At 41.5% G+C, this 21028-nt stretch overlaps 2 protein-coding genes across 2 annotated transcripts; both read left to right on the forward strand.

The window, feature by feature from the left end:
- The first annotated feature begins 586 nt into the window (after positions 1–586).
- Positions 587–5717, forward strand: adora1b (adenosine A1 receptor b). Its single transcript, XM_029435914.1, has 2 exons — positions 587–1486; positions 3154–5717. The coding sequence occupies exons 1-2, from the start codon at positions 1146–1148 to the stop codon at positions 3941–3943; spliced, it is 1131 nt and encodes a 376-aa protein (XP_029291774.1). The 5' UTR covers positions 587–1145; the 3' UTR covers positions 3944–5717.
- A 10135-nt stretch (positions 5718–15852) lies between these two features.
- On the forward strand, positions 15853–20534 carry mmp9 (matrix metallopeptidase 9). Its single transcript, XM_029436506.1, has 13 exons — positions 15853–16172; positions 16480–16718; positions 17170–17318; positions 17411–17539; positions 17657–17830; positions 17960–18133; positions 18227–18400; positions 18493–18648; positions 18742–18949; positions 19045–19184; positions 19271–19421; positions 19615–19718; positions 19841–20534. The coding sequence occupies exons 1-13, from the start codon at positions 16035–16037 to the stop codon at positions 19963–19965; spliced, it is 2061 nt and encodes a 686-aa protein (XP_029292366.1). The 5' UTR covers positions 15853–16034; the 3' UTR covers positions 19966–20534.
- Positions 20535–21028: the final 494 nt, after the last annotated feature.

Consider the following 21028-nt stretch of genomic DNA (forward strand, 5'->3'; position numbering starts at 1 on the left):
TGGCCTCAGGCTCAGAGCGGAGGTCTTTGAAGTCTGAAACACATGAATATATTTAGAATGACCTGAATATCTATTAGTAGTTCCAAGTTATGCTTCTCTCAGGTGTTTTGAATTAAATGAGGTGCATGTTGTTGGCAAATGAGAAAAAAAAAACATTGTGTGAGCTTCCATTATTGTGCCATTGTTTACTCAGTCCTTTATCACTTAGGGAATTATATATATGATCTCTGCCATTGTCAATAGCTTTATCTGTGTTATTTGGTATCAGCCGTGGCAGTTCACTGCCTCACCTCTTTTCTGAACAATGGGCAACTGGAGCAAGGCTATTAGCATTTGAAAGGGCGTAGGGGAGGCGTGCGTGGCATAACATCGAACGTGAGTTCAAATCACCTCCGCACTACCTGACTTCCTTGGGACGGTCCCGCGGTAGGTTACAGCTGCATTTATTTATTTATGCATGGAAATGAAGCAGTCACACCCACCAAAGGAAATAGACGGACTAGTGAAGCCAAGATTATGCATTTCACAGAAACAAAGACAGCTCATCTGAATGGAAAACAAAAAAGGCGAGAAAGATACACAGCTATTTTCGGCAACTGCATTATTACACTTACTGAAAGCATAGCGAGTTGGAGAGCAAGGGAAGAGCACCCGCCTGCGCAGGAACTGCAACTGTGCGCGCTTTCAGCTAGATGACAGCTTCTTATTTGCTTTGTTCAAACCTGCTTTGTTAAATAAAAAACGTAGAGTGGGGAAGATGAAGCGCCCTCTTGGATAAATCGGAGGATGCTGCATGCTCTCACCAGGAGCAGGTGTATTCAGCCAAGTGGAGGCGCAGATCACAGAGCAGGAGCAACGCACAACAGCCACCGGACCACAACATCTGCTCCAAAGGAAAACCCCTCATGCATAGCTGGGCTGCTGGTTAATGCGCTTCTTCCCCTCAATACCACTGGAATTTTTTTTTCTTGCAACTTCTATCTAGTAACCAGGAGAATGTGGGCACCGTGAAACTGATGGACGCATATCTCATTCGGAGCATACTGGCAAAATAATACTAATCGAGGACTGCTCTGTGGGCTTCTCATAAGGCTGCTTCACTGAAATCAATCTTGTTCTTATCAAGGACAGAATCATCTGCAAGGATGCCCGGAGCACTTTTCTCAGCGCAGTCGCTCTACATAGGAATGGAGGTGGTGATTGCAGTTGCGTCTGTAATCGGGAATGTGATGGTGGTTTGGGCGGTGAAAATTAATAAATCGTTGCGTGATACCACGTTTTGTTTCATCGTCTCCCTGGCTCTGGCGGATATTGCAGTAGGAGCCCTCGTCATCCCTTTGGCCATTACTATCAGCATCGGACTCCAAACTCACTTTTACAGCTGCCTGCTCGTGGCGTGCACAGTGCTGGTGCTGACTCAAAGTTCAATCCTTGCACTTCTGGCTATTGCAATTGACCGCTATCTCAGGGTCAAGATCCCGACCAGGTAATGAGGTTTTCACAACCCACACATGAAGGAGAGGCACATGTTATGCTCACTGTCTGTGCCACCTGGAAATGTGACAGTGTGTTGATGATGACGTTTTAGCAGATTTCACTGAAGCTCCAGGGCTGTGATGCTGGGAATTAATTTCCTCATGGGTCTTGTTTCACTTTACAGTCCTTTATCCTTTATATGCATATATATTTGATTCGCAAGAACTGACGTGACAGCAAATCAGGGCATATCTGATCAACCAGCAGCTTTAATTAGTCCCTTGATATGCTGAAATGTGTGGAAGCCTAGAGCAGCGACATAATTAGTACATTTAGGGGTGGGGTTGTATGCTGGAGAAATATGTTTTCTGTGTTTCTGGAGGGCACAACAAAGGTCAGGTTTGCTGTCAAGGATTCAATATCCCTCTTTTGTATTTGATGCCACCAGTGTTTTTTTTATCATACCAGGCTGAAACAAAAGACTGAGCTGTGGCGCTGAAAGGCTGTAAAGATAAGCTTAGTAGAAGAGGGGAATTTATTGTCTGAGAATATTGTCTGTGATAGCCTCAAACTTTAATCTCCTTCCCAAGACTCCAGTAAGTCTTCCAGGGTTAAGATAGTAGTTTATCAGGAATTTTAACATTTTACTTCTTAGTCCTATAAAACTATCCAAGCGTAATGGTTTCTACCACAACAACTTTTACACCCGTGAGTCTTTGTGTTATTTAAATCAGAAATCCTCTCTCGCTGCCACTCCCTTCCCACAACTATTTGTTATCAAGAGGGAGAATACCCCCCCCCCCCCCCCCACACACACACACACACACACACACACACACACACACACACACACACACACACACACACACACTCACTGCTGTCTGATCTCTTCTGAGCAGGCTCAGTGTGGGAATAATGATCCTCCTGCCATGCTTCAGACACAAACCTTAACACGTACATCTCTGATTGACATTAATCCCAGAGATAACTCTGTGCTGAATTACAGGGTTCTGCTTTGCATCAGGCTCCACTTCAGCAAAGGTCAGGTTATTGTAATGCTAATATTGTCCTTACAATGTTGTAAATATCAACCATTAGTAATTCAAAAGGGAGCAACATGAGCTGGATCAGATAACTGCTTCTCTGCCTCGAGCCAAGTATCAGTCTGATTCTCTCGGTGTCATTGTTTGAAGGACAGAAATGATAAGATTTTACAGCCTCTGCACCTTTTACCTTCTTCTTCCTCCTGCTTCATATCCATAAATACTACAAACAATGAAAAAGCCAAACCACGAAAGCCTGTTGTAGCATGCCAAGTCCTGCAGCCTGTGTCCACTGTACTGCTGTAATAAATTAGTGGATACCATTGAGCTAATTGTAAGAACTGTAATTCCGTTTTGCCCTGAACAAAAGAAGCATGAGAAGCAGCAGTGCTGCAAAGGCAAGGTTTACTGATAAGGGTTTGCAGACACTGTCTTGTTCAGGTGGAAATGTGTGCTGCAATGAAATGTGTGTAATGTCCAGGGGCTTGTGGTTTGAAAGGTAACTCTTTCTTGTGAATCACACCTTTTGTCAGCACAAGGGCACTAACAAAATGAAAAGGGAAGTAAAAAGGAGCATGCATGTCCTTACAGCACTGTGAGAGAAAGTGCTGACATGATACTGTGTTGTTTGCAGGTACAAGCGGGTGGTGACCCCTCGGCGAGCGGCGCTGGCAGTAGTGATATGCTGGACGGTGGCTTTCATTGTGGGGCTCACCCCCATGTTAGGCTGGAACAACCTGAAGCACCTCCAGCAGAATGGCTCCATCAGCTCTGACCTCATCATCACATGCCAGTTCGAAAACGTCATCAGCATGGACTACATGGTCTATTTCAACTTCTTTGGCTGGGTGCTGCCACCGCTGCTGGTCATGCTGGTCATCTACGCAGAGATCTTCTACGTGATCCATAAGCAACTCAACAATAAGAAGTTCACCACCAGTCACGCCGACCCCAACAAGTACTATGACAAGGAGCTGAAGCTTGCTAAATCACTGGCTCTGGTTCTTTTTCTCTTTGCCGTCAGCTGGCTCCCCCTTCACATCATCAATTGCATCACACTCTTCTGCCCTGACTGCGAGAAGCCCATGGTCCTCATCTACATCGCCATTCTGCTCACCCACGGCAACTCTGCTGTCAACCCAATTATCTACGCTTTCCGTATTAAGAAGTTCCGCACGGCGTTCAGGAAAATCTGGCAGCAATACTTCTGCTGCAAGGACACACCGGCTCTGGAGATTCAGCCCAGTGACAGAAAAGAGATGCCCAATCCAGAGCCGACTCCACAGCCCCCTCAGAAAGGAATCCTAAAATCTGATCTACCCCAACAGCAGCCGCCTCCAACTGAGCTGCAGCAGGACCAGAGGACCGAACCTCCCCAACAACCTAAAGAACATCCGCCCTTACTAGAGCAGAACACAGTCTAAGTTGAAGAACCGAGCTGATTGCAGGCTGGAAAAGTAATAATCGGAGCACAAGCATTGGTTCTCTCCTCATATGAATGTAGTCTAATGAGGAGCATGAAGCATGAAGTGCTACGATGCTGCAGTGGCTGAGACGACCTGGATCATAAATCCAAAATACTAGAAGATCATTTATCTTTACTCAGGATGAGTGGATTGACTGGAGCCTTGGTCAGAGCACAAAAAAAGGGTATCTATTAACTTGCAATAATGGAAGTCTTTTTGACATTGACTGTCTATCTTAGTAACAGACTGAAGACATTAAGCTTTAACTCTTGTACATTATGGTCAAACAGTTGATGTTAACATTACAAAATGTGCAATTTAAGTTATTGTGGTTGGTCAGTATCAGATTATCAAATGTTGTAACCTGCTTTAGAATGAACGTTTATACATCAATCATCAATAGAGCAGGTTTATCTTACTGTAATACTGTGTGTATGTTTAAACTGACATTGGCTGAAGAACATGAATGTAATAATTATGTAAATATGAGACTACAACAGCACAGCTTTGAACGCTCATCTCGTCTTCAGGGTCTTAATCGCACAACGGTGGTAGAGCAAGTGGCACTATGAGAGAGATGTTTGCAGTAAGGAGGTGTGTGTGTGTGTGTGTGTGTGTGTGTGTGTGTGTGTGTGTGTGTGTGTGTGTGTGTGTGTGTGTGTGTGTGTGTGTGTGTGTGTGTGTGTGTGTGTGTGTGCTGATAGAAGGGTTTCGTAATCCCTTAACTCTTCTCCACTGGAGCTGAGTCCCCTCTGTGGATCCAGCAGCACTGATCCATTAATGGACAGGGATAGGAAACACGCAGCTGGAGGGAATGGGAGGTTTTAACCTTTTAAGAAAGTGCATTCAGGAGACTCGCAGCTGCAGGACGACAACTACTCATGAGGGAGAAAGTCATGATGCGCTGAAAGCTCATGTTTATACAGCCTCCATGCCAGGTGGTGGTGGGAGCCGGGTTTTCCTTTTTTTTTTTTCGGTACATGGACTGATGATTATCCCAACTGGTCACTAGGAACAGTGGCTTCCATTGCCTTACTCAGTATTTTCATTAGTATGGACTGGACTGGAAAAGACAACCTGAAGATTGTGAGTATCTTAACTACTGTAAACTTAACATTTTGCATAATGCCAAACTGGGGCATCTGTAGATTAGTAATTGAACAATGTTCAATGCCATGACATAAAAACATTGTATGAGAATGTAAAGTGATTCTGTTTGGTCTCTTGTAAAGACTCAGATCTCTGGCCATGTCAGTACACTGATGTTCTCTTAAGTGGGTGACAATCTTTTATGTAAGGTTAAGACATTTCCGTGTTGCAGTTTTGACAAGCATCTCTCGGGAACAAGCGGGCAGAGAACATTGTGATGCTCGGATGGCGGAAAAGACAGAAACCTTAATGCAATCCACACCATCTGTTTCTTGATGTATCAGCAAAGTGTATAGGCCACGTGGACTGTACATAACACACACTTAAAGGGACAAAAAGGATGAACAAGTGTGTAATATAATGTGCTAATGTGCATTTACAGGTACTGCTATCTACAACCTATGTTTACAGTTTTGATTCCAATAGAATAGTGAAATATATGTGTGATATTATTATTTTATTTGATTTATTTGGTGAAAATGTGACTACTTAGCACTCAGTCCAACTCTGTCTCCAAAAGATTAGGATTATATACAACTGATTTGCAACAGTAAATACATTAAAAGCGTAATGCTGTTCTGGATTACGTCTTCTAATAAAAATAATAAGGAAATGTTGTCACTGAACGTATCAGAAAAATGTTCACTGACAATGTATTTCATTTGTTTTCTGCCAAAATATCCAATGTGGCAATATAAACTTTGTATGGTAATGTTTAGGCAACACTTGCTGGGGAAAAGTCATGGTCTTTGTTTAACACAGAAAGAAAACAGCAGTGGCTCGAGACACAAAGAGATTTAACATTTAACCAAAATCACAGTCTTCCCCGAACCATAACCAAAGTGCTTTTCTTGTTTAAACCCAACCGCAGACAGGAGTCTGGATGTGTCTGGGTTTGGTGTCAAAGTTCTCAGCTTTGTATGCCCACCATCCACTCCAACCACATCCTTGCTACCTTGGTGTGATAGATTAATGTAGAGCTTCACTTACTCAGAAAAACATTGCTTATGAACATAATCAAGGTAGCGATTTGTCACCTCAACGTAATTGTGCAACCAATTTAGTAATCTTTGAATTTTATTTCTAAGAGACAGGGTTGCACAGTCAAAGTAAAGTACGCTACTGCACTTATACAATGATTTACAATCAATACCTTTACAATGGATTACATGACGACTTGTATCTGAAAGGGCTTGTTAGAAGTGATGAACCCACCCGAATCTACAGTTCCTCTCAGCTCTGTGGAGGTTTATAACGCTTTTCAAGTTATTGTTTTGGTTTTACTTACCGCAACTTAAGTGTTTTCTTACTGCTCTCAACTTTCTCTGAAATAGACATCTGCTTCTGCTGGAAACAAAGTTAGCAACAAGCTAGTGATGACATTTGAGATGTATTCAGATATTTTTCTAAGCCAGACCAAAACAGATCTCTAAGAAGAGTTAATATTGGACTTAGATTCATCAGGTGGCAATAAACACAGCTCCAAATGAATGCTAATGTTGCTGCGTATGGGTTGGTTGTGTAAATCAGCATTAACAGTTTTAAAAGTAGGCTCTAACAGCCGTTAATCTTTGTCTTCCTCACATAGAGTCAGGATACACTCAAACTCAGCCACCAACTCACCCAGTACATCTATTCAGTTATGATAAGTATGTTACTTTCTACGTATTCAGTCTTCTTGACGAGTCACTATTTCCTCAGTTGTAATTATTCCAAAGAAATCAACACTTAAAGCCCCGGATATCTCCACTTTCTATTGGTACCTTGCTGCAGCTTGGCAGTGCTGTCAGAATTCTCATTACCGCTGCAATAATGCAGCGAGTGGCTCTTAGATAACAGTCGAGAGTTGTCGCAGCTCTCGAAACCAATTCCTCCTCTCAGTATTGGAGTTCCTTTGATATTTGGTGATGTATAAAGTTCCTGGAAAGACCACGTAATCCCAGTGAGGGCTGCTAAGTCTTGCTGCGTCTGCAAAGTCTCCATCTCTCAAGTTGCCAACAGATTCACTTCTGTCTCCTCTTTCAGATATAACTCACCCAGAATCCACAAAGCAAAAACAATACACTAGACATGTGCACACCTGCACGTGACATAATGAGCGGATATTAATCAATGGTCTGGCTCAATATTAGGAATGTTTTACATACGGTATAACACTAATTCGGTCTTGGAGGTTATTCTTATCATATTGGCTTGGTTTCCTGGGCAAAGAGGCTGAGTTTCAGGCAAGGATTGAATATCAAGTCGAAGGAGACTTCAGATAAGAACTACAAATAAGAGGAAAGAAAATACTGGAGCTTTGTATTTCCCAAAGAACAGCAGAGGTGACCTTGCCCTGCAACAACCTGCTGTCCTTGTGGGTGCTAACTGCAGATCCTGAGGGAAAGGGCCTCTCCCTCCACCCCTTACTATTCACATTCTGCAGTAAAACCAGGTTCAGGGTGTAGCTACCTTGTCTTTTATGTTGTAACACATTTACATTTACATTAGATTATATAAAAGGCTTGAGGGTAATGTTAATGTCTATGATATGGAATTATGGTAATAATGTTTGGAAATGAATGCAGACTAATATCAGAGTATGGGGAAAACAGAGAGCAAGTGACCTTCACTGTACCTGCCCATGTCCCCTATTTGGATCAATATTTCTTCAGAATGGTTTGTTTCGACCACGTTTGAGGTCAATATTTAGCTCTGTACATTAGCAGAAGATCTAACTGACATTGACCTTACAATCCCCCGAAGACTCCCTGCACCTCCAGGGCAGGCTGAGGGGAAAATGCATCGCATGATATTTATGTGCCAGTAAAGGGCTTTTTTCATTAAAAATGGAGGAGCGGTTTGATCTACCTGGGCTCTGATCAGGCGTCATGAATAAGCAAGAGTGTTGTGCCCCTGGTGCTACTGCACAACAGGAAGCAAGGCATCTTCTCAGGACACTTTATATACCATCACAACATCTGCTCTGCTCCAACGCAGAGTTTTGAAGGATGAAGGAAGGATAATACATAAAAGAAGCACTACAGTATGATAGTGTCGTACAGTAAAGCAACAATATCCACCATCACATACATCTGATTGTTGCCATTCTTCAGCATGTGTGATTTCACAGGAAGGCAATCAGTCTTAAAAAAAGGCCATCAATTCTCTTGCTGAAAGAGCATCTGTGTCAGACTCATCTGTGTTATGATACAGCAATGTGGGAGCATCACTTCCCAGTTGGCATTGCTGCTAATGAGAGGCTGCAACTGATGTGCATAAAAATGGAATATGTAAAAAAGAAAATGAGTGGATGCAAATTGGAAGCAGACGGAAGATTAGCATGCAGCAACAACTGAACACGGCATATTAAGATGAAATGATATGTATTTTAGATAAACAACTGCGATACAGCTAAGCAATTACACAGAGCAGATTAACTCCCATCATCTTTAGCTGTGAATTTAACCTAAAGGTGCTAGAACAGATCAATTGTCTTTTACAGACCTTCAGAAAGGGTTTCATCCCACTCGCTGAACCTCTGACAAACAGCTATAAGGGCTCACAGCATGTGTGAACACCCGTCAATAAACAACATAAGGGTTCTGCAAATAAAACAAACTCCTTTCCCTTAACAATCAATTATTCACCAAACAGTCTTACAAAATTAGAACAACATCAATATTTTATCTGCTTTTTTTCCTGTTAAATATCTGCCTCGGGAGGTGTTATGAAAACCAGCCTTGAAGCAAGGTAGTAAAATACAGGGGGAGAACATCGGCTCCATTGTGAACCGTCACTAAAGAAAAGATGCAACAAAAACAATCCTTCACAAGATTTCATTTGAAAAATACGATTTCATGGTGCAGATTGAGCAGAGATTGTTTTATGCTTGGTTTAGTGGCATGATACTCTTCCCTTGGTAAAAGCTTTTCCTCAAACAGTACTGGCTGTTAAATGTTGATGCTGCATTTCTCCCCACTCTACTTCTAACTCTCTTTTGCCGTCATTGACGGTCCTTATGACAGGCTGCCACCTGCTGGTCAAGAATATTTAGGTATGTTTGATTAAAACTGAGCTGAAGGAGGACTCAGCGTTGATATGGCTCTCTGGTGGAAGGTACCAAGGTCCCATCTGGTCATTGAGCTTCTCCCACAGGTCCCGATGGCCCTTTCAGTGTCATAGACTTGTATTTGAAATCATCTGATGGCAGTTTCAAAGATGTGCTTGCCTGATTAATATCCTCCAGACACTAGAATAAACTCATGGAGCAGGGATAGAAGAGCCAAAACAAAGACCAAACTGCACTCGTATTGCACTTTGCATTCAATACACAATTCAGCCACAGAAACAACATGAATCTACAAATGTCAATCAATTTCCTCAATAATCGAACAATGTGCTGGTTTAGGCACATCATTGTTGTTCAGAATTAGGAAAAAGATGCTTCATTAAGTTGGACTTAGACAAAAGAATGCACAGCAGAACACGAACATCATAGATTTGTGAGCATGAAACAGTTCTCACAGATAGGATCCAGGTTTTTCCAGAAAATGTTCCCACATCCTCATAGGATCACCCACATACACATCGTGCCCAAATTCTGTAGGAACTTCAATATGATGTATGATGTAGGGTAAATCATGTGTTCAGGTTGTTTTTTATATCGTGCATTCCTCAGGCATTTCAAACAGGTTACTTAAGGTAAGAATGCTATGCTTGAGATAATGTTATACTAGGTGAATTGCTGTCCACTTTGGTGACACAGGCACAGTCATCAGAAATACATAACCACTAGCTGTAATATCAGGGTTCAAGTTGTCTTGCTGCATTACAGGGAAATGACACAGTGTGTCCACAACGATCTGGGTTTTTGTCCTGAGGGAAATGTTGCATTTATGTTAGGCCACGTAAGTTCAAACTCCGGCAACCCCACATACGGTAACAGAGAGCTCAAACCCCAGCGAACACACATCAAAAGGATTGTTGCCTGCCTCAACAAGTCTGAACCAGAGTGTGCAGAGGCAGCTCAAGTACTGAGCCTGAGTCACTTCCCTCCTGCTATCAGCTGCTTGTCCTTTATCAGGAAGGGGAAATTCCCATCTCTTTTCCAATTTTCTCAGACGGTGGTTTTAAAGACCTGTTGAATGGACTTCACCATGCATGACTCTTTATAACAACACAGAATGCCTATCTGTAACACAGCACTTTTTTTGTTTTGGTTTACAGGCCCTCAGTTCATTGTGGCAGATTTTGAAAACAAGTCTTTAAAAAGTTATGGAGGCGTTGCTCCATGTGTAGTTAAACAAGTGATAATAATATTTGGTGCGATCACAGCTCCATCGTGGCCCATGTTGTCACTCCCTGTGGCTGTGCTTTGGATGGCAGAGGATGGAACGCTCATAAAGGCCACTGCTTATGACTGGCAGTAATTAGTTTTTAACGGTGGTGGTGAAAGATGGCTGTCCATAAAGTCAACACAACTCCGCCTGCCCGGACTCGCTCTACAGTGGCAACCCACGCCTCAGCAGACGCAGTCTACCCTCATGCATGGCTCACAGCCAAACCCGCCTGCTGCTTTATAGTGATATTATTGAAGTACAAATTGTCTACAGTATCACTTAAAATTACACCTCCCTGGGGCGGCCTGGTGGCCTATAGGGGGTTAAGGCGCCAGCCATGAACCACATCGTCCCCGGATCTCCGTCGCATGTCATTCCCGATCTCGCACTCTTTACTAGTGTCACTATCTGATGGAGGCAGAGAATGCCAAATATATGTTTGTATGTGTATATATCCCTCAATTACTTCTGCCATGGTCATTTCTCACACGGGTGAACCATGTACACAACTAAGATGATATGTTTGGTTCTCGTAAAGCCACGCGTTACTCAACAAAGAATGTCATAATCACGTACTTATCCATACAAAGTCATTGCAAAACATCAGTACAAATGCTTCTAGGATTCTCTGTCATATCCTGTTTCACTCATCACTGCTACAGTGTCCCAATCCTGCAGACTACCTGAGGAAATGTGCATTTTTTGGTCTGTGGTTGCCACTAAAGAATTGGTTCCAGAGCAATTGGAAAGAAAACAGTGATAAGCAGTAATGGTTTATATGATGTGCATTTTTTAACAGCTTTGATCAACTTGACATGGCACTTTGCTTTGATCCCTGGCAGCTTGGTGGAACTTCATTTCCCCACATCAAGATTGAGAAAAGTTGTTATCTGCTAATGTGAGCCAGATGAAGTCTTAAGACTGATACAAGGTTTCAAGAGAATAAGATTAACACAACTGTTTTAGTTTGGTTTGTTTATTTACTTTTGTCATAGTATCTGCACGATATCTTGCAGTGACCTACTTTAACCGATCCCTTATGTTGTTGAGTTCATCCAGGGCTGGATGTGACAAGGATAACACATCACTATGAGGCAGACATAAACAAAAAAACTTTCTAAAAGCTTATTTATGATTTATGATCTTTAGGACCCATAGACCATCAGGTAGCGTCACCAGGAGCTTGACTGACAGGGTAGTCAGTCAATCATGACAATGCCATTCCCAGTGTGCACTCTCATATCGGTAACGTTACATAAACACTAATGTCAATATTTACAACGTTCAACATTTTTAATATTCAATATTTAACATTTAAAATGAACAAAGTCATTCATTCAGTCACTCAAGATCAAGTCGAGTCTCGAGTCATTTATCTGTCAAGTCATCAAAAGAGTGACTCAAATTGACTACATCCAAGTCACAATAACCCGTGTGACCATATGAGGGTAATTATTATCACTATTAATGCCCTTTCAGCATCTGAAAGTACTAAAATGCATCTAGAAATGTTGAAAATATTTATGTTATGAATATAGGAATCCACCATTTTTATTCTCACAATCTTTATGGCAGATTATTAGATTTTTACACTGAAACGTTGTACGAGCAGGTGTTGGTACAGTAAACAAGAAATGATCCCGAAGGTGACTAATAGTCTAGATTTTGATAAAGTGTTTAGTGAAGCAGAAGTAACCCTCCAGGGAGACATGAGTCAAAGCTGTGGCCTCTTGTGCTCCTGCAGTCCTGTTCATATGACTGCACACAACTTTATGGCAACTTTTGTTCATGAAATTATTTCCGTTCATATTATCGTGCTGACTTATGATGACTCATTACAGACAAGCTGTTCTATGAGTGACACTTGAGGGCTTGGAGGGCACAACATGGGTTCCGCCCTGGCGATTGCTTGTTTTGATCAGTTTTTGTTTTGACTGTGTCATAAGCTTTGTTTGTTGCGCTCTGAGGATCTTTGTGTGCCAATTTCACCCACAAGCATGCATAGTCTCTTCACAAATTAGAAAGGGTTACAAATATTCAGAGACAATACATTAGACATGATGTGTATAACTGTTTTAGTTTAATTGTTATTGTTATATAATATAGTGAACAACACAGAACGACCAAAAATAAAACAAAGGAAACACAGAGGCAAACTTCTTGGAAACCCAAAATAAACTGAGAGTTTAGTGGGGTATAAAAACAAATCTATTCCCAGAATAAACTGCAAGGCCCAGCAGACTCAGCAGGGCTGGGTAAAGTACCTGGACGTGGTGATGGGGTAACACTCCCTCCACATCAAACACAGTGAAGGCCCTGTGTGTTGCACAGTCTCTATGTCCCACCGCAAAGTCAACAAACCAGTCCTCATAAAACACAACGCAGCTGAGCGAGGAAAATGTGCCAAGGAACCACATCAACTGCGGCAGACAGGAAGTGATTTTTGCATTTATAAATGCCTGCTAGAAACATACCATAAGACAGTTTGATTTAACAAGGCAGGGTAGAAACTAAACAGGCCAAGTCACAATTAAGGACAAAGTTGCTAGCAGTACAGTGCGGAACTGTGAACACAGAAGAATATAGACCAGCTAAAGAAAATCAGGACACAAAACATGTCAGTGAGAATAGAGTACCTCATATGTGAAGCTCTGCACATGATCTGAGTTTTTATCCTGAGCTATTACTGATCTGACATGTGATAGTGAGGATTTTGTTGTGTTCTGCCGCACTGTGTTACAGCAGCTCCAGACAAAATACGGAGAGGTCAGAAATGACGACATTTTGATATTGGTTCTGTTGATGCATGGCTAACCTAATCATGAAGATACTTCCCACATGAACTGTGAGGGTCTTGCTACTCTGCTATGATATTATCCAGCTCTCTGATGACGCAGTTGGCGGAGTTGCGGTGGTGTGTGCCAACAGGCTGTGCTGTGATTGAGGGCAATTTTGGGATGTATGCCACACAACAAATGTGTATTTATCGAGGGTTCTGTGCCAGACGGCTTTTTGGAAGCAAAGTGGTGAAACCAAATGAAATGTGGAATTTGTTAAGATGCATGGAGCCGTTTTCATTAAGCCTTTGACGCCATGTAAAATCAGTGGCAGATGTTTTCAAAGGAGGCCTAGGGATCCACTGAGGAGCCACATATAAACAGAAATAACCTTATGATTGTGTCTGAGTGACCATAAAAACCGGCATCAAATGAAAAAGGGCTTGTGCATTTGAAGCTGGATAGAGCTGCTTTAGTCTGAATTAAAAGTAATCCAAGCGGACAAAAATATATGTATGTTATGTAACTACACCGTGGCTGGTATTCTGTATTTTGTGTGTTAACCAAATTACTGGTATAAATGTCAATACCCACTGAAAACAAAGGACATTTTTAAGTTCAAGTGGATTTCACTGTGTTTTTAGGTTCAATGTGTTGGGTTTGTGAATAATGTGCATATAAAGAGTCAGCAAAGGACAACAAGCATAATAAAAAAAGAAAATTGACATTTTTGAATCCACTTTACAAACAAATGTCATCATCATTTTTGAGAGGTGTGTGTTATCAAGACTGGGAACGTAGACATTTCTATACAAAAGATACATGCATTATCATGGCTGCTGCTCTCCGTGGGACATTCACAACACACAACATACATAAGATTAGAACAAAGAGGAAGTACTTAATACTTATTACTGTATAAATACTAAGGAGAAGATATGAGAATTGTTTTTAGATACGTCAACAATGAGCCAGAATATATGACGCAAGTGACAAAATGTGTGAAGCATCAACCACATCAGGATACCACGGATTCAAATATGAGGAAGGGTATCTTCCTCATCGAACCGCATGTTCAAAACTTCACACCACCTCTTCATGACGACCTTGATAGGGACAAAGTTGACTTGACCATAAAAGGCAAATCATTAGCGAATCTGTGCGGATGTGCACTTCATTCATTTCAACTCTCCAAATGAATAAAGTCTCATTTACAGATAATATTTTTGGAGCCACTTGCATGATTTGGAAAACCATTTTTCAACATTGGACTGGGACTTCCCTCTCAACTTTACATGGAGTATTTTGACTTTGCTCATCAGTTTAAAAGAGTTGTTTATTTTCCTGCCTCTAAAAAATGCAACGAAGCAACTAAGAAAACATTTGCGCGGGAAGAAAGGATGTCAGCAGTGTGTGCTCACTGAAAAAAAGCCCCTCATCTGCAGCTTTGGCCCTTCATGTGGCACTCAAGTGAGTCATGATATGCTGGCTGAGACATGTCTTTTCCTACAACACCTTGATACTCAATATATCCACATATATCCAGCATAAACACACTACTGCACATAGATGGTACTCTCAGGATTACAGATAAACCAACACAGAAGTTGTTCCTTTAGAATAATGTAACAAAGATGTGCATGAGAAATATAGAAGTAAGATCTGCTTTGTAGGAAAAATACAGAATTATTAGGTGCAATACTTATTACCAAATGACACGTATAAGTCATTGCTAAAGAATTGAGTCATCTTTGGGATGAATCCAGTACAGATGTTGCATCAGCAACTGTGTACAGTGATGATGAAGCAGGTAGTTTCCCAAAATCTGGTCAACAACAACCTGCAGTACTGCAAAGAATCACATTTGGTGTTGATCACCTCAATCGTTTGTCATAGAAAACATTTAATAAAAAAATCTGTAAGAATTAGCTTGACCTAGTTTGACATTTTATTCAGTATCCGATTATAGATAAAGAGGAAACAAATCTCTATGAATAGAGTGGAACAAACTTTTTTTCATATCATTACTTTGAACATCTAAATAACAGAAGTGTCTGGCTGGGTCCCATGATGATTGTGTTGTACTCAGAAAAAATACATTAACATGTCCAGAAGAGCTTTTTGCATTAATTAAAAGGATGACAGTGTAAACGTACACTGAGCATCTACAAATTGTGTTTTATTTTCTCTTCAGGTTATTTCCGGAAAGTTTTTTATACCTGTTTTTTATGATGTAAATTCTTATATTTATCTTAATAGCAACTTTAAGAACTTTCAAAATAATTTGTTATGTGGTTGATCATTTGTGTTGGTTTTCAGGCAACATGCTTTAGTTTATTAAACCAATATGAATGCAACCATAATAATTTGCCATAATTGGTCTCATCCACCACTGCCATTGTCCATCCTCTCCAGCTTAAAATATCTCCAAAATAGAACAATTAGCTAACCACTTACTAGCTGTTAGGTAAAGCTAAATGTGGATATTTTGGAAATTCCCCATGTCCATTCAACATGCAGTATGCCAACATGTACTGTAAGTGGGAGGGTTGAGGTTAGTAGTAGGCGGGGTGAGGTAAAGTGACTAAGGAGTTAAGATGTATAAAAACTAGATCCACAACCAAGAGCACAAAGCAGAGACAAGAGCCACCAGTCAAAACAAAAAGGGAAGCCAACATTGAAGGACAAACACACAGAAAAGCTTTTTTACCCTTTTTGTCAAACTGAGAACTTTTTCACTGCAAGGCTCTTAGTGTTTACGTTTTTTGTTACATTTTGCAGCAATTTACAGCAGATCTCATCATGAGGTGCTGTGCTTTAGCTGTGTGCTTATTTTTGGGGATAAGCATACAGGATGGATGGAGCCTTCCCCTCAAGTCCGTCTTTGTCACCTTCCCGGGAGACATCATCAAAAACATGACTGATACAGAGCTGGCAGACGTGAGTAGCAGATGGTTTATTTTGTCTTGTTAGACTGAAATTCCCCAAACAGTGTGCAATCAAGCTGTGCTTGAAGCAATTACCTGAACAGAGATCTCTATCATAACGTTAATGAAAAAAAAATATTTTTCTGAATTCAATCTATGAGAGTGTAACAGTGAGAACAGTAGTCACAAAAACACTTGGATACAATTTCATTTGTTTTCCAAACTAAAGTTTACTTCATAAGGACCCATTCTATCCTGCTCATCACTGTAAAATCATCCACCTGGACTCATTAATGTGGTTTCTCATGTTCTCCTGCCAGGGTTATCTGAAGAAGTTTGGCTACATAGACACGCTGCACCGCAGTGGCTTCCAGTCTATGGTGTCAACTTCCAAGGCTTTGAAGAGGATGCAGAGGCAGATGGGACTGGAGGAGACTGGAGAGCTGGATAAGTCCACCCTGGAGGCCATGAAGCGGCCTCGCTGTGGGGTGCCTGATGTGGCCAACTACAAAACATTTGCCGGAGACCTCAAATGGGACCATCAGGAGGTCACTTATAGGTGAGTTGAGAGAAATCTTCTGTTAAGAGACTTGATGAAATCATAATAGTTGTTGTAATGCAAGCAGTGATGAAAGTACTCAGATAGTTTAGTTAAGTAAAAGTAGTAATACAACATTGTAAAAATGTACAAAACTATAAGAAGGAAAATATACTTAAAGTACCAAGAGTAAAAATACTTATTATGCAGAATGGCCCATTCCAGGCTAATATATATTATATAATTTAATTATAATTATTAAAGTAGTAATGTGCTCATTAGTTACATAACATGGAAAAACTCAAGTAAAGTACAAGTACCTCAAAATTGTACTAAAGTACAGTACTTGAGTAAATATACTTAGTTACTTCCCACCATTGAATACAAGGATGTAGATATATCACCGAGTGTCTTCACTAACATTGTCAATTATAAGTCTGAAAGCGGAGTGTCATTCTGCTCTTCTCCACAGGGTCATCAGCTATACTCCCGACATGGAGACGTCTCTGGTTGACGATGCCTTTGCCAGAGCCTTCAAGGTGTGGAGTGATGTGACCCCGCTGACCTTTACCCGCCTCTTTGATGGGACGGCTGACATCATGATTTCATTTGGAAAAACCGGTATGTGTTTGTGCAAAGGTCATTTAATACTGTGTTGTACTAAACACAAGTCTAAAATCAAAGACTGACGAGCAATTTAATATTCTATTCAGACCACGGAGACCCATACCCATTCGATGGTAAGGATGGTCTTCTGGCTCATGCTTATCCCCCTGGTGAGGGTCTGCAGGGTGACGCCCACTTTGACGATGATGAGTACTGGACCCTGGGAACTGGACCAGGTGATCAGAAATACCAAAAGATATTACTTCACCACCAACAGTTAATATGAGGTTGTCTCCCCCCAGTGTTCACTTCATACATTGCATTAAATGTATGATTTCTTTCTGTCACCTTAGCTGTGAAGACTCGCTATGGGAATGCTGATGGTGCCATGTGCAACTTCCCCTTTACTTTCGAGGGCAAATCCTACACCACCTGTACCACCGATGGGCGTTCGGACAACCTGCCATGGTGCTCCACCACGGCTGACTACAGCAGAGACAAGACATTTGGCTTCTGCCCAAGTGAACGTAAGCTTGACAATTTATTCTGCAACGGAAATCAGAGGTCAGAGGTCAGCCAGATGAGGGCCTTTTCTTTTGTGGCATGCTGACTTGCTCCGCCCTGCTCATCCTTGCCTCTAATTCTCATCCTGACAGTTCTGTACACATTTGGAGGAAACGCAGACGGAGCCGAGTGTGTCTTGCCCTTCGTCTTTATGGGGGAGGAATATGACAGCTGTACCACAGAGGGCCGCAGTGACGGGTACCGCTGGTGTGCCACCACAAGCAACTTTGACAACGACAAGAAATTTGGATTCTGTCCCAGTCGTGGTGAGTGACAGGAACCACAATGCATAAATGCTGCCGAGTAACGCCACAATGTCTTGTTTTCTTACTGTTGTTGTTATATCTTTGTGTGTCCAGAGACCGCTGTAATTGGTGGAAATTCTGAGGGAGAGCCCTGCCACTTCCCCTTTGTGTTCCTGGGTAAAGAGTATGACTCCTGCACAAGTGAGGGACGAGGAGACGGCAAGTTGTGGTGCAGTACCACTGACAGCTATGATGATGACAACAAATGGGGCTTCTGTCCTGACCAGGGTGAGTAGCATGAATATAAGACGGGGAAAGTAGAGATAAAATGCTTTATGTATTTTGCCATTTGTTAATATTCCTTACTGTATGTGTTCCAGGTTACAGTCTGTTCCTGGTGGCAGCCCATGAGTTTGGACACGCCCTTGGCCTGGATCACTCCAACATCAGAGAGGCTCTCATGTACCCCATGTACAGCTACGTGAAAGACTTCTCCCTGCATGAAGACGACGTTGAAGGCATTCAATATCTCTATGGTAAGGTCATGACAAAGTGCGTTATCATGCAAAATCACATCAAAATTTCCAACTTCTCACCACTTTCTCTCAACCAACACTTTCTTTTTTCAGGACGCAGAGCAGGCCCTGATCCCACCCCCCCTCAGCCCAACACCCCGTCCCCTACCTCCTACCCAGACCCCAAGACTGACCCTACAGATGGACCCACAGACCCCACCACCACCACACGACCTGTGGATCCGTCCAAAGATGCCTGCAAGTTGACCAAATTCGATACCATCACTGTGATTGGTGGAGAACTACATTTCTTCAACGACGGGTAGGCAAAGCGGTCTCTTCTGCTTTTTAAAATAAGTAAAAACAGCAACAGGAACTGTCAGTGTTGATGTGGTAATTGCATGTGTTGATCAACAGACAATACTGGAAGATGTCCAGCGGGACCGAAGGAGGGCTCAAGGGACCATTTTCTATTTCTGAGAGGTGGTCCGCTCTGCCAGCAGTCATTGACTCTGCCTTTGAGAACCTTCTGACCAGGAAATTGTACTTCTTCTCAGGTAATAAAGCTTCAAACAGTGTATAAAGGACCACTAAGCCAACAGTGAAGGACAATATTTTTCTAAGGATAATTTTTTTTCTATAGGAACACGATTCTGGGTGTACACAGGGAAGAGTGTTCTGGGCCCCCGCGGCATAGAGAAGCTCGGCCTCCCCGACAGCGTTCAGAAGGTGGAGGGAGCACTGCAGAGGGGGAAGGGCAAAGTGCTGCTCTTCAGTGGGGAGAACTACTGGAGGTGAGTTAAAATTGTGTCTGAAATCAGGATGGGAAGCATGTCTGTCGCTGGAAGATTTTCATATTATTCAACTCAAATTGAACAATTATTAGTCTTTGAGCGAGCAACTTAAAGCCTCTTTTTTCTCTACAATATATCCAAAGTCTGTAACTTAAGAATGTTTTTATGACATGCTCTGCTATGATCAACACAGGCTTGATGTGAAGTCCCAGAAAATTGACAAAGGGTACCCCAGATACACAGATGCTGTCTTTGGTGGCGTCCCCAATGATGCTCACGATGTGTTCCACTACCAAGGTAATTTAAAATATTTATCTACTGAGCTCAATGAACACAATTAGTATGTAACAGGAGATTGTTGCATGTAAGAGTCCTCATTTTGCATTCTAGTGATTACAATGTCAATATTTCTGCTTCAGGTCACATCTACTTCTGCCGAGACCGCTTCTACTGGCGTATGAACTCCCGCAGGCAGGTGGATCGTGTTGGCTATGTAAAATATGACCTCCTCAAGTGCTCAGATACTTCAGGCAATCACTACTGAAGAGATGAACAAACAGGGATGAGCTGGAAATCGTCTTTAATGTTGTAGCACCTACTTCTCTCTCCTGTGCGGGTGTCAGGGAGAATGTGATACAGTATAGCGTCTGTTGTATGGTGTGTGTGCTTTCTGGCATGTGAATAATTGGCCTTCATTAATGTTGGCTAATTCTATGACATACAGCATTGGCCCAAAGGAAAGCCAAGCAAATTTTGATGTTTGGCACTGCCTCGCCCTCAGTCTGATAATCTGTGAAGTGGTTTGTTTATGGTGGTCTAAAAATTGAGACCCATAACCACAACTAAATTAATCTCAAAAGCTATCTGGATTCCAGATTTGCTAAATAATTTCTTTATGTCTGACAGGTTCAGACTCTAAACAGTATTAGATTATTTTTGGTATTTATAGCATTTTTTGTGTCATTTTTGTGTATTTCTGAAAATGGCTTCAAAGCCAATTACTTGCACTGGAAGACAATTTATGTCTCCTTCACTGAAATTATTTATGAGATGGATATGTTTCGTATTAAAGTTTGTACTTTCAATGCAATAAACATTCTGTGAGAACCACCACCCTATCGACTGCCTCAATCTTTCACTAATACACTTGATTACCTGACATGCATGTGGAGTATTATCTGACAACACTATCATGCTCATACTCTATATTATTTGACATTCGCACATTAGCACAACAGCAAAATCACATAGGCTATGTACTGTAAAAGCCACGACCGGATAGAAACATCATTTTATTACATTCTGCTGTATCGATTACATAGTCTCCTGAAAAAACGATTTTTGTAAAAATCAATACAACATGTGACATTAGGAAACAGAAAACATTTAGATATCATAGTGAAATTAGGATAACATAACAGGCATGACTCCACTCTGATGATACATTCAACATGGTAGCAGGACATATGGTAGCTGTTATATAGTTTTGAAAAGAGAGACAATAATATAAAATAAAAACAGAAAATATAGGCAATGAAATTCATTTTAAATCATGTAGCATATTAACTGCATGAGCACATTTATTTTGTTGATAAATTGGAGACTCA

This window comes from Cottoperca gobio, chromosome 7 (assembly GCF_900634415.1).
Source record: "Cottoperca gobio chromosome 7, fCotGob3.1, whole genome shotgun sequence".
In the NCBI taxonomy this organism is placed as follows: Eukaryota; Metazoa; Chordata; class Actinopteri; order Perciformes; family Bovichtidae; genus Cottoperca; species Cottoperca gobio.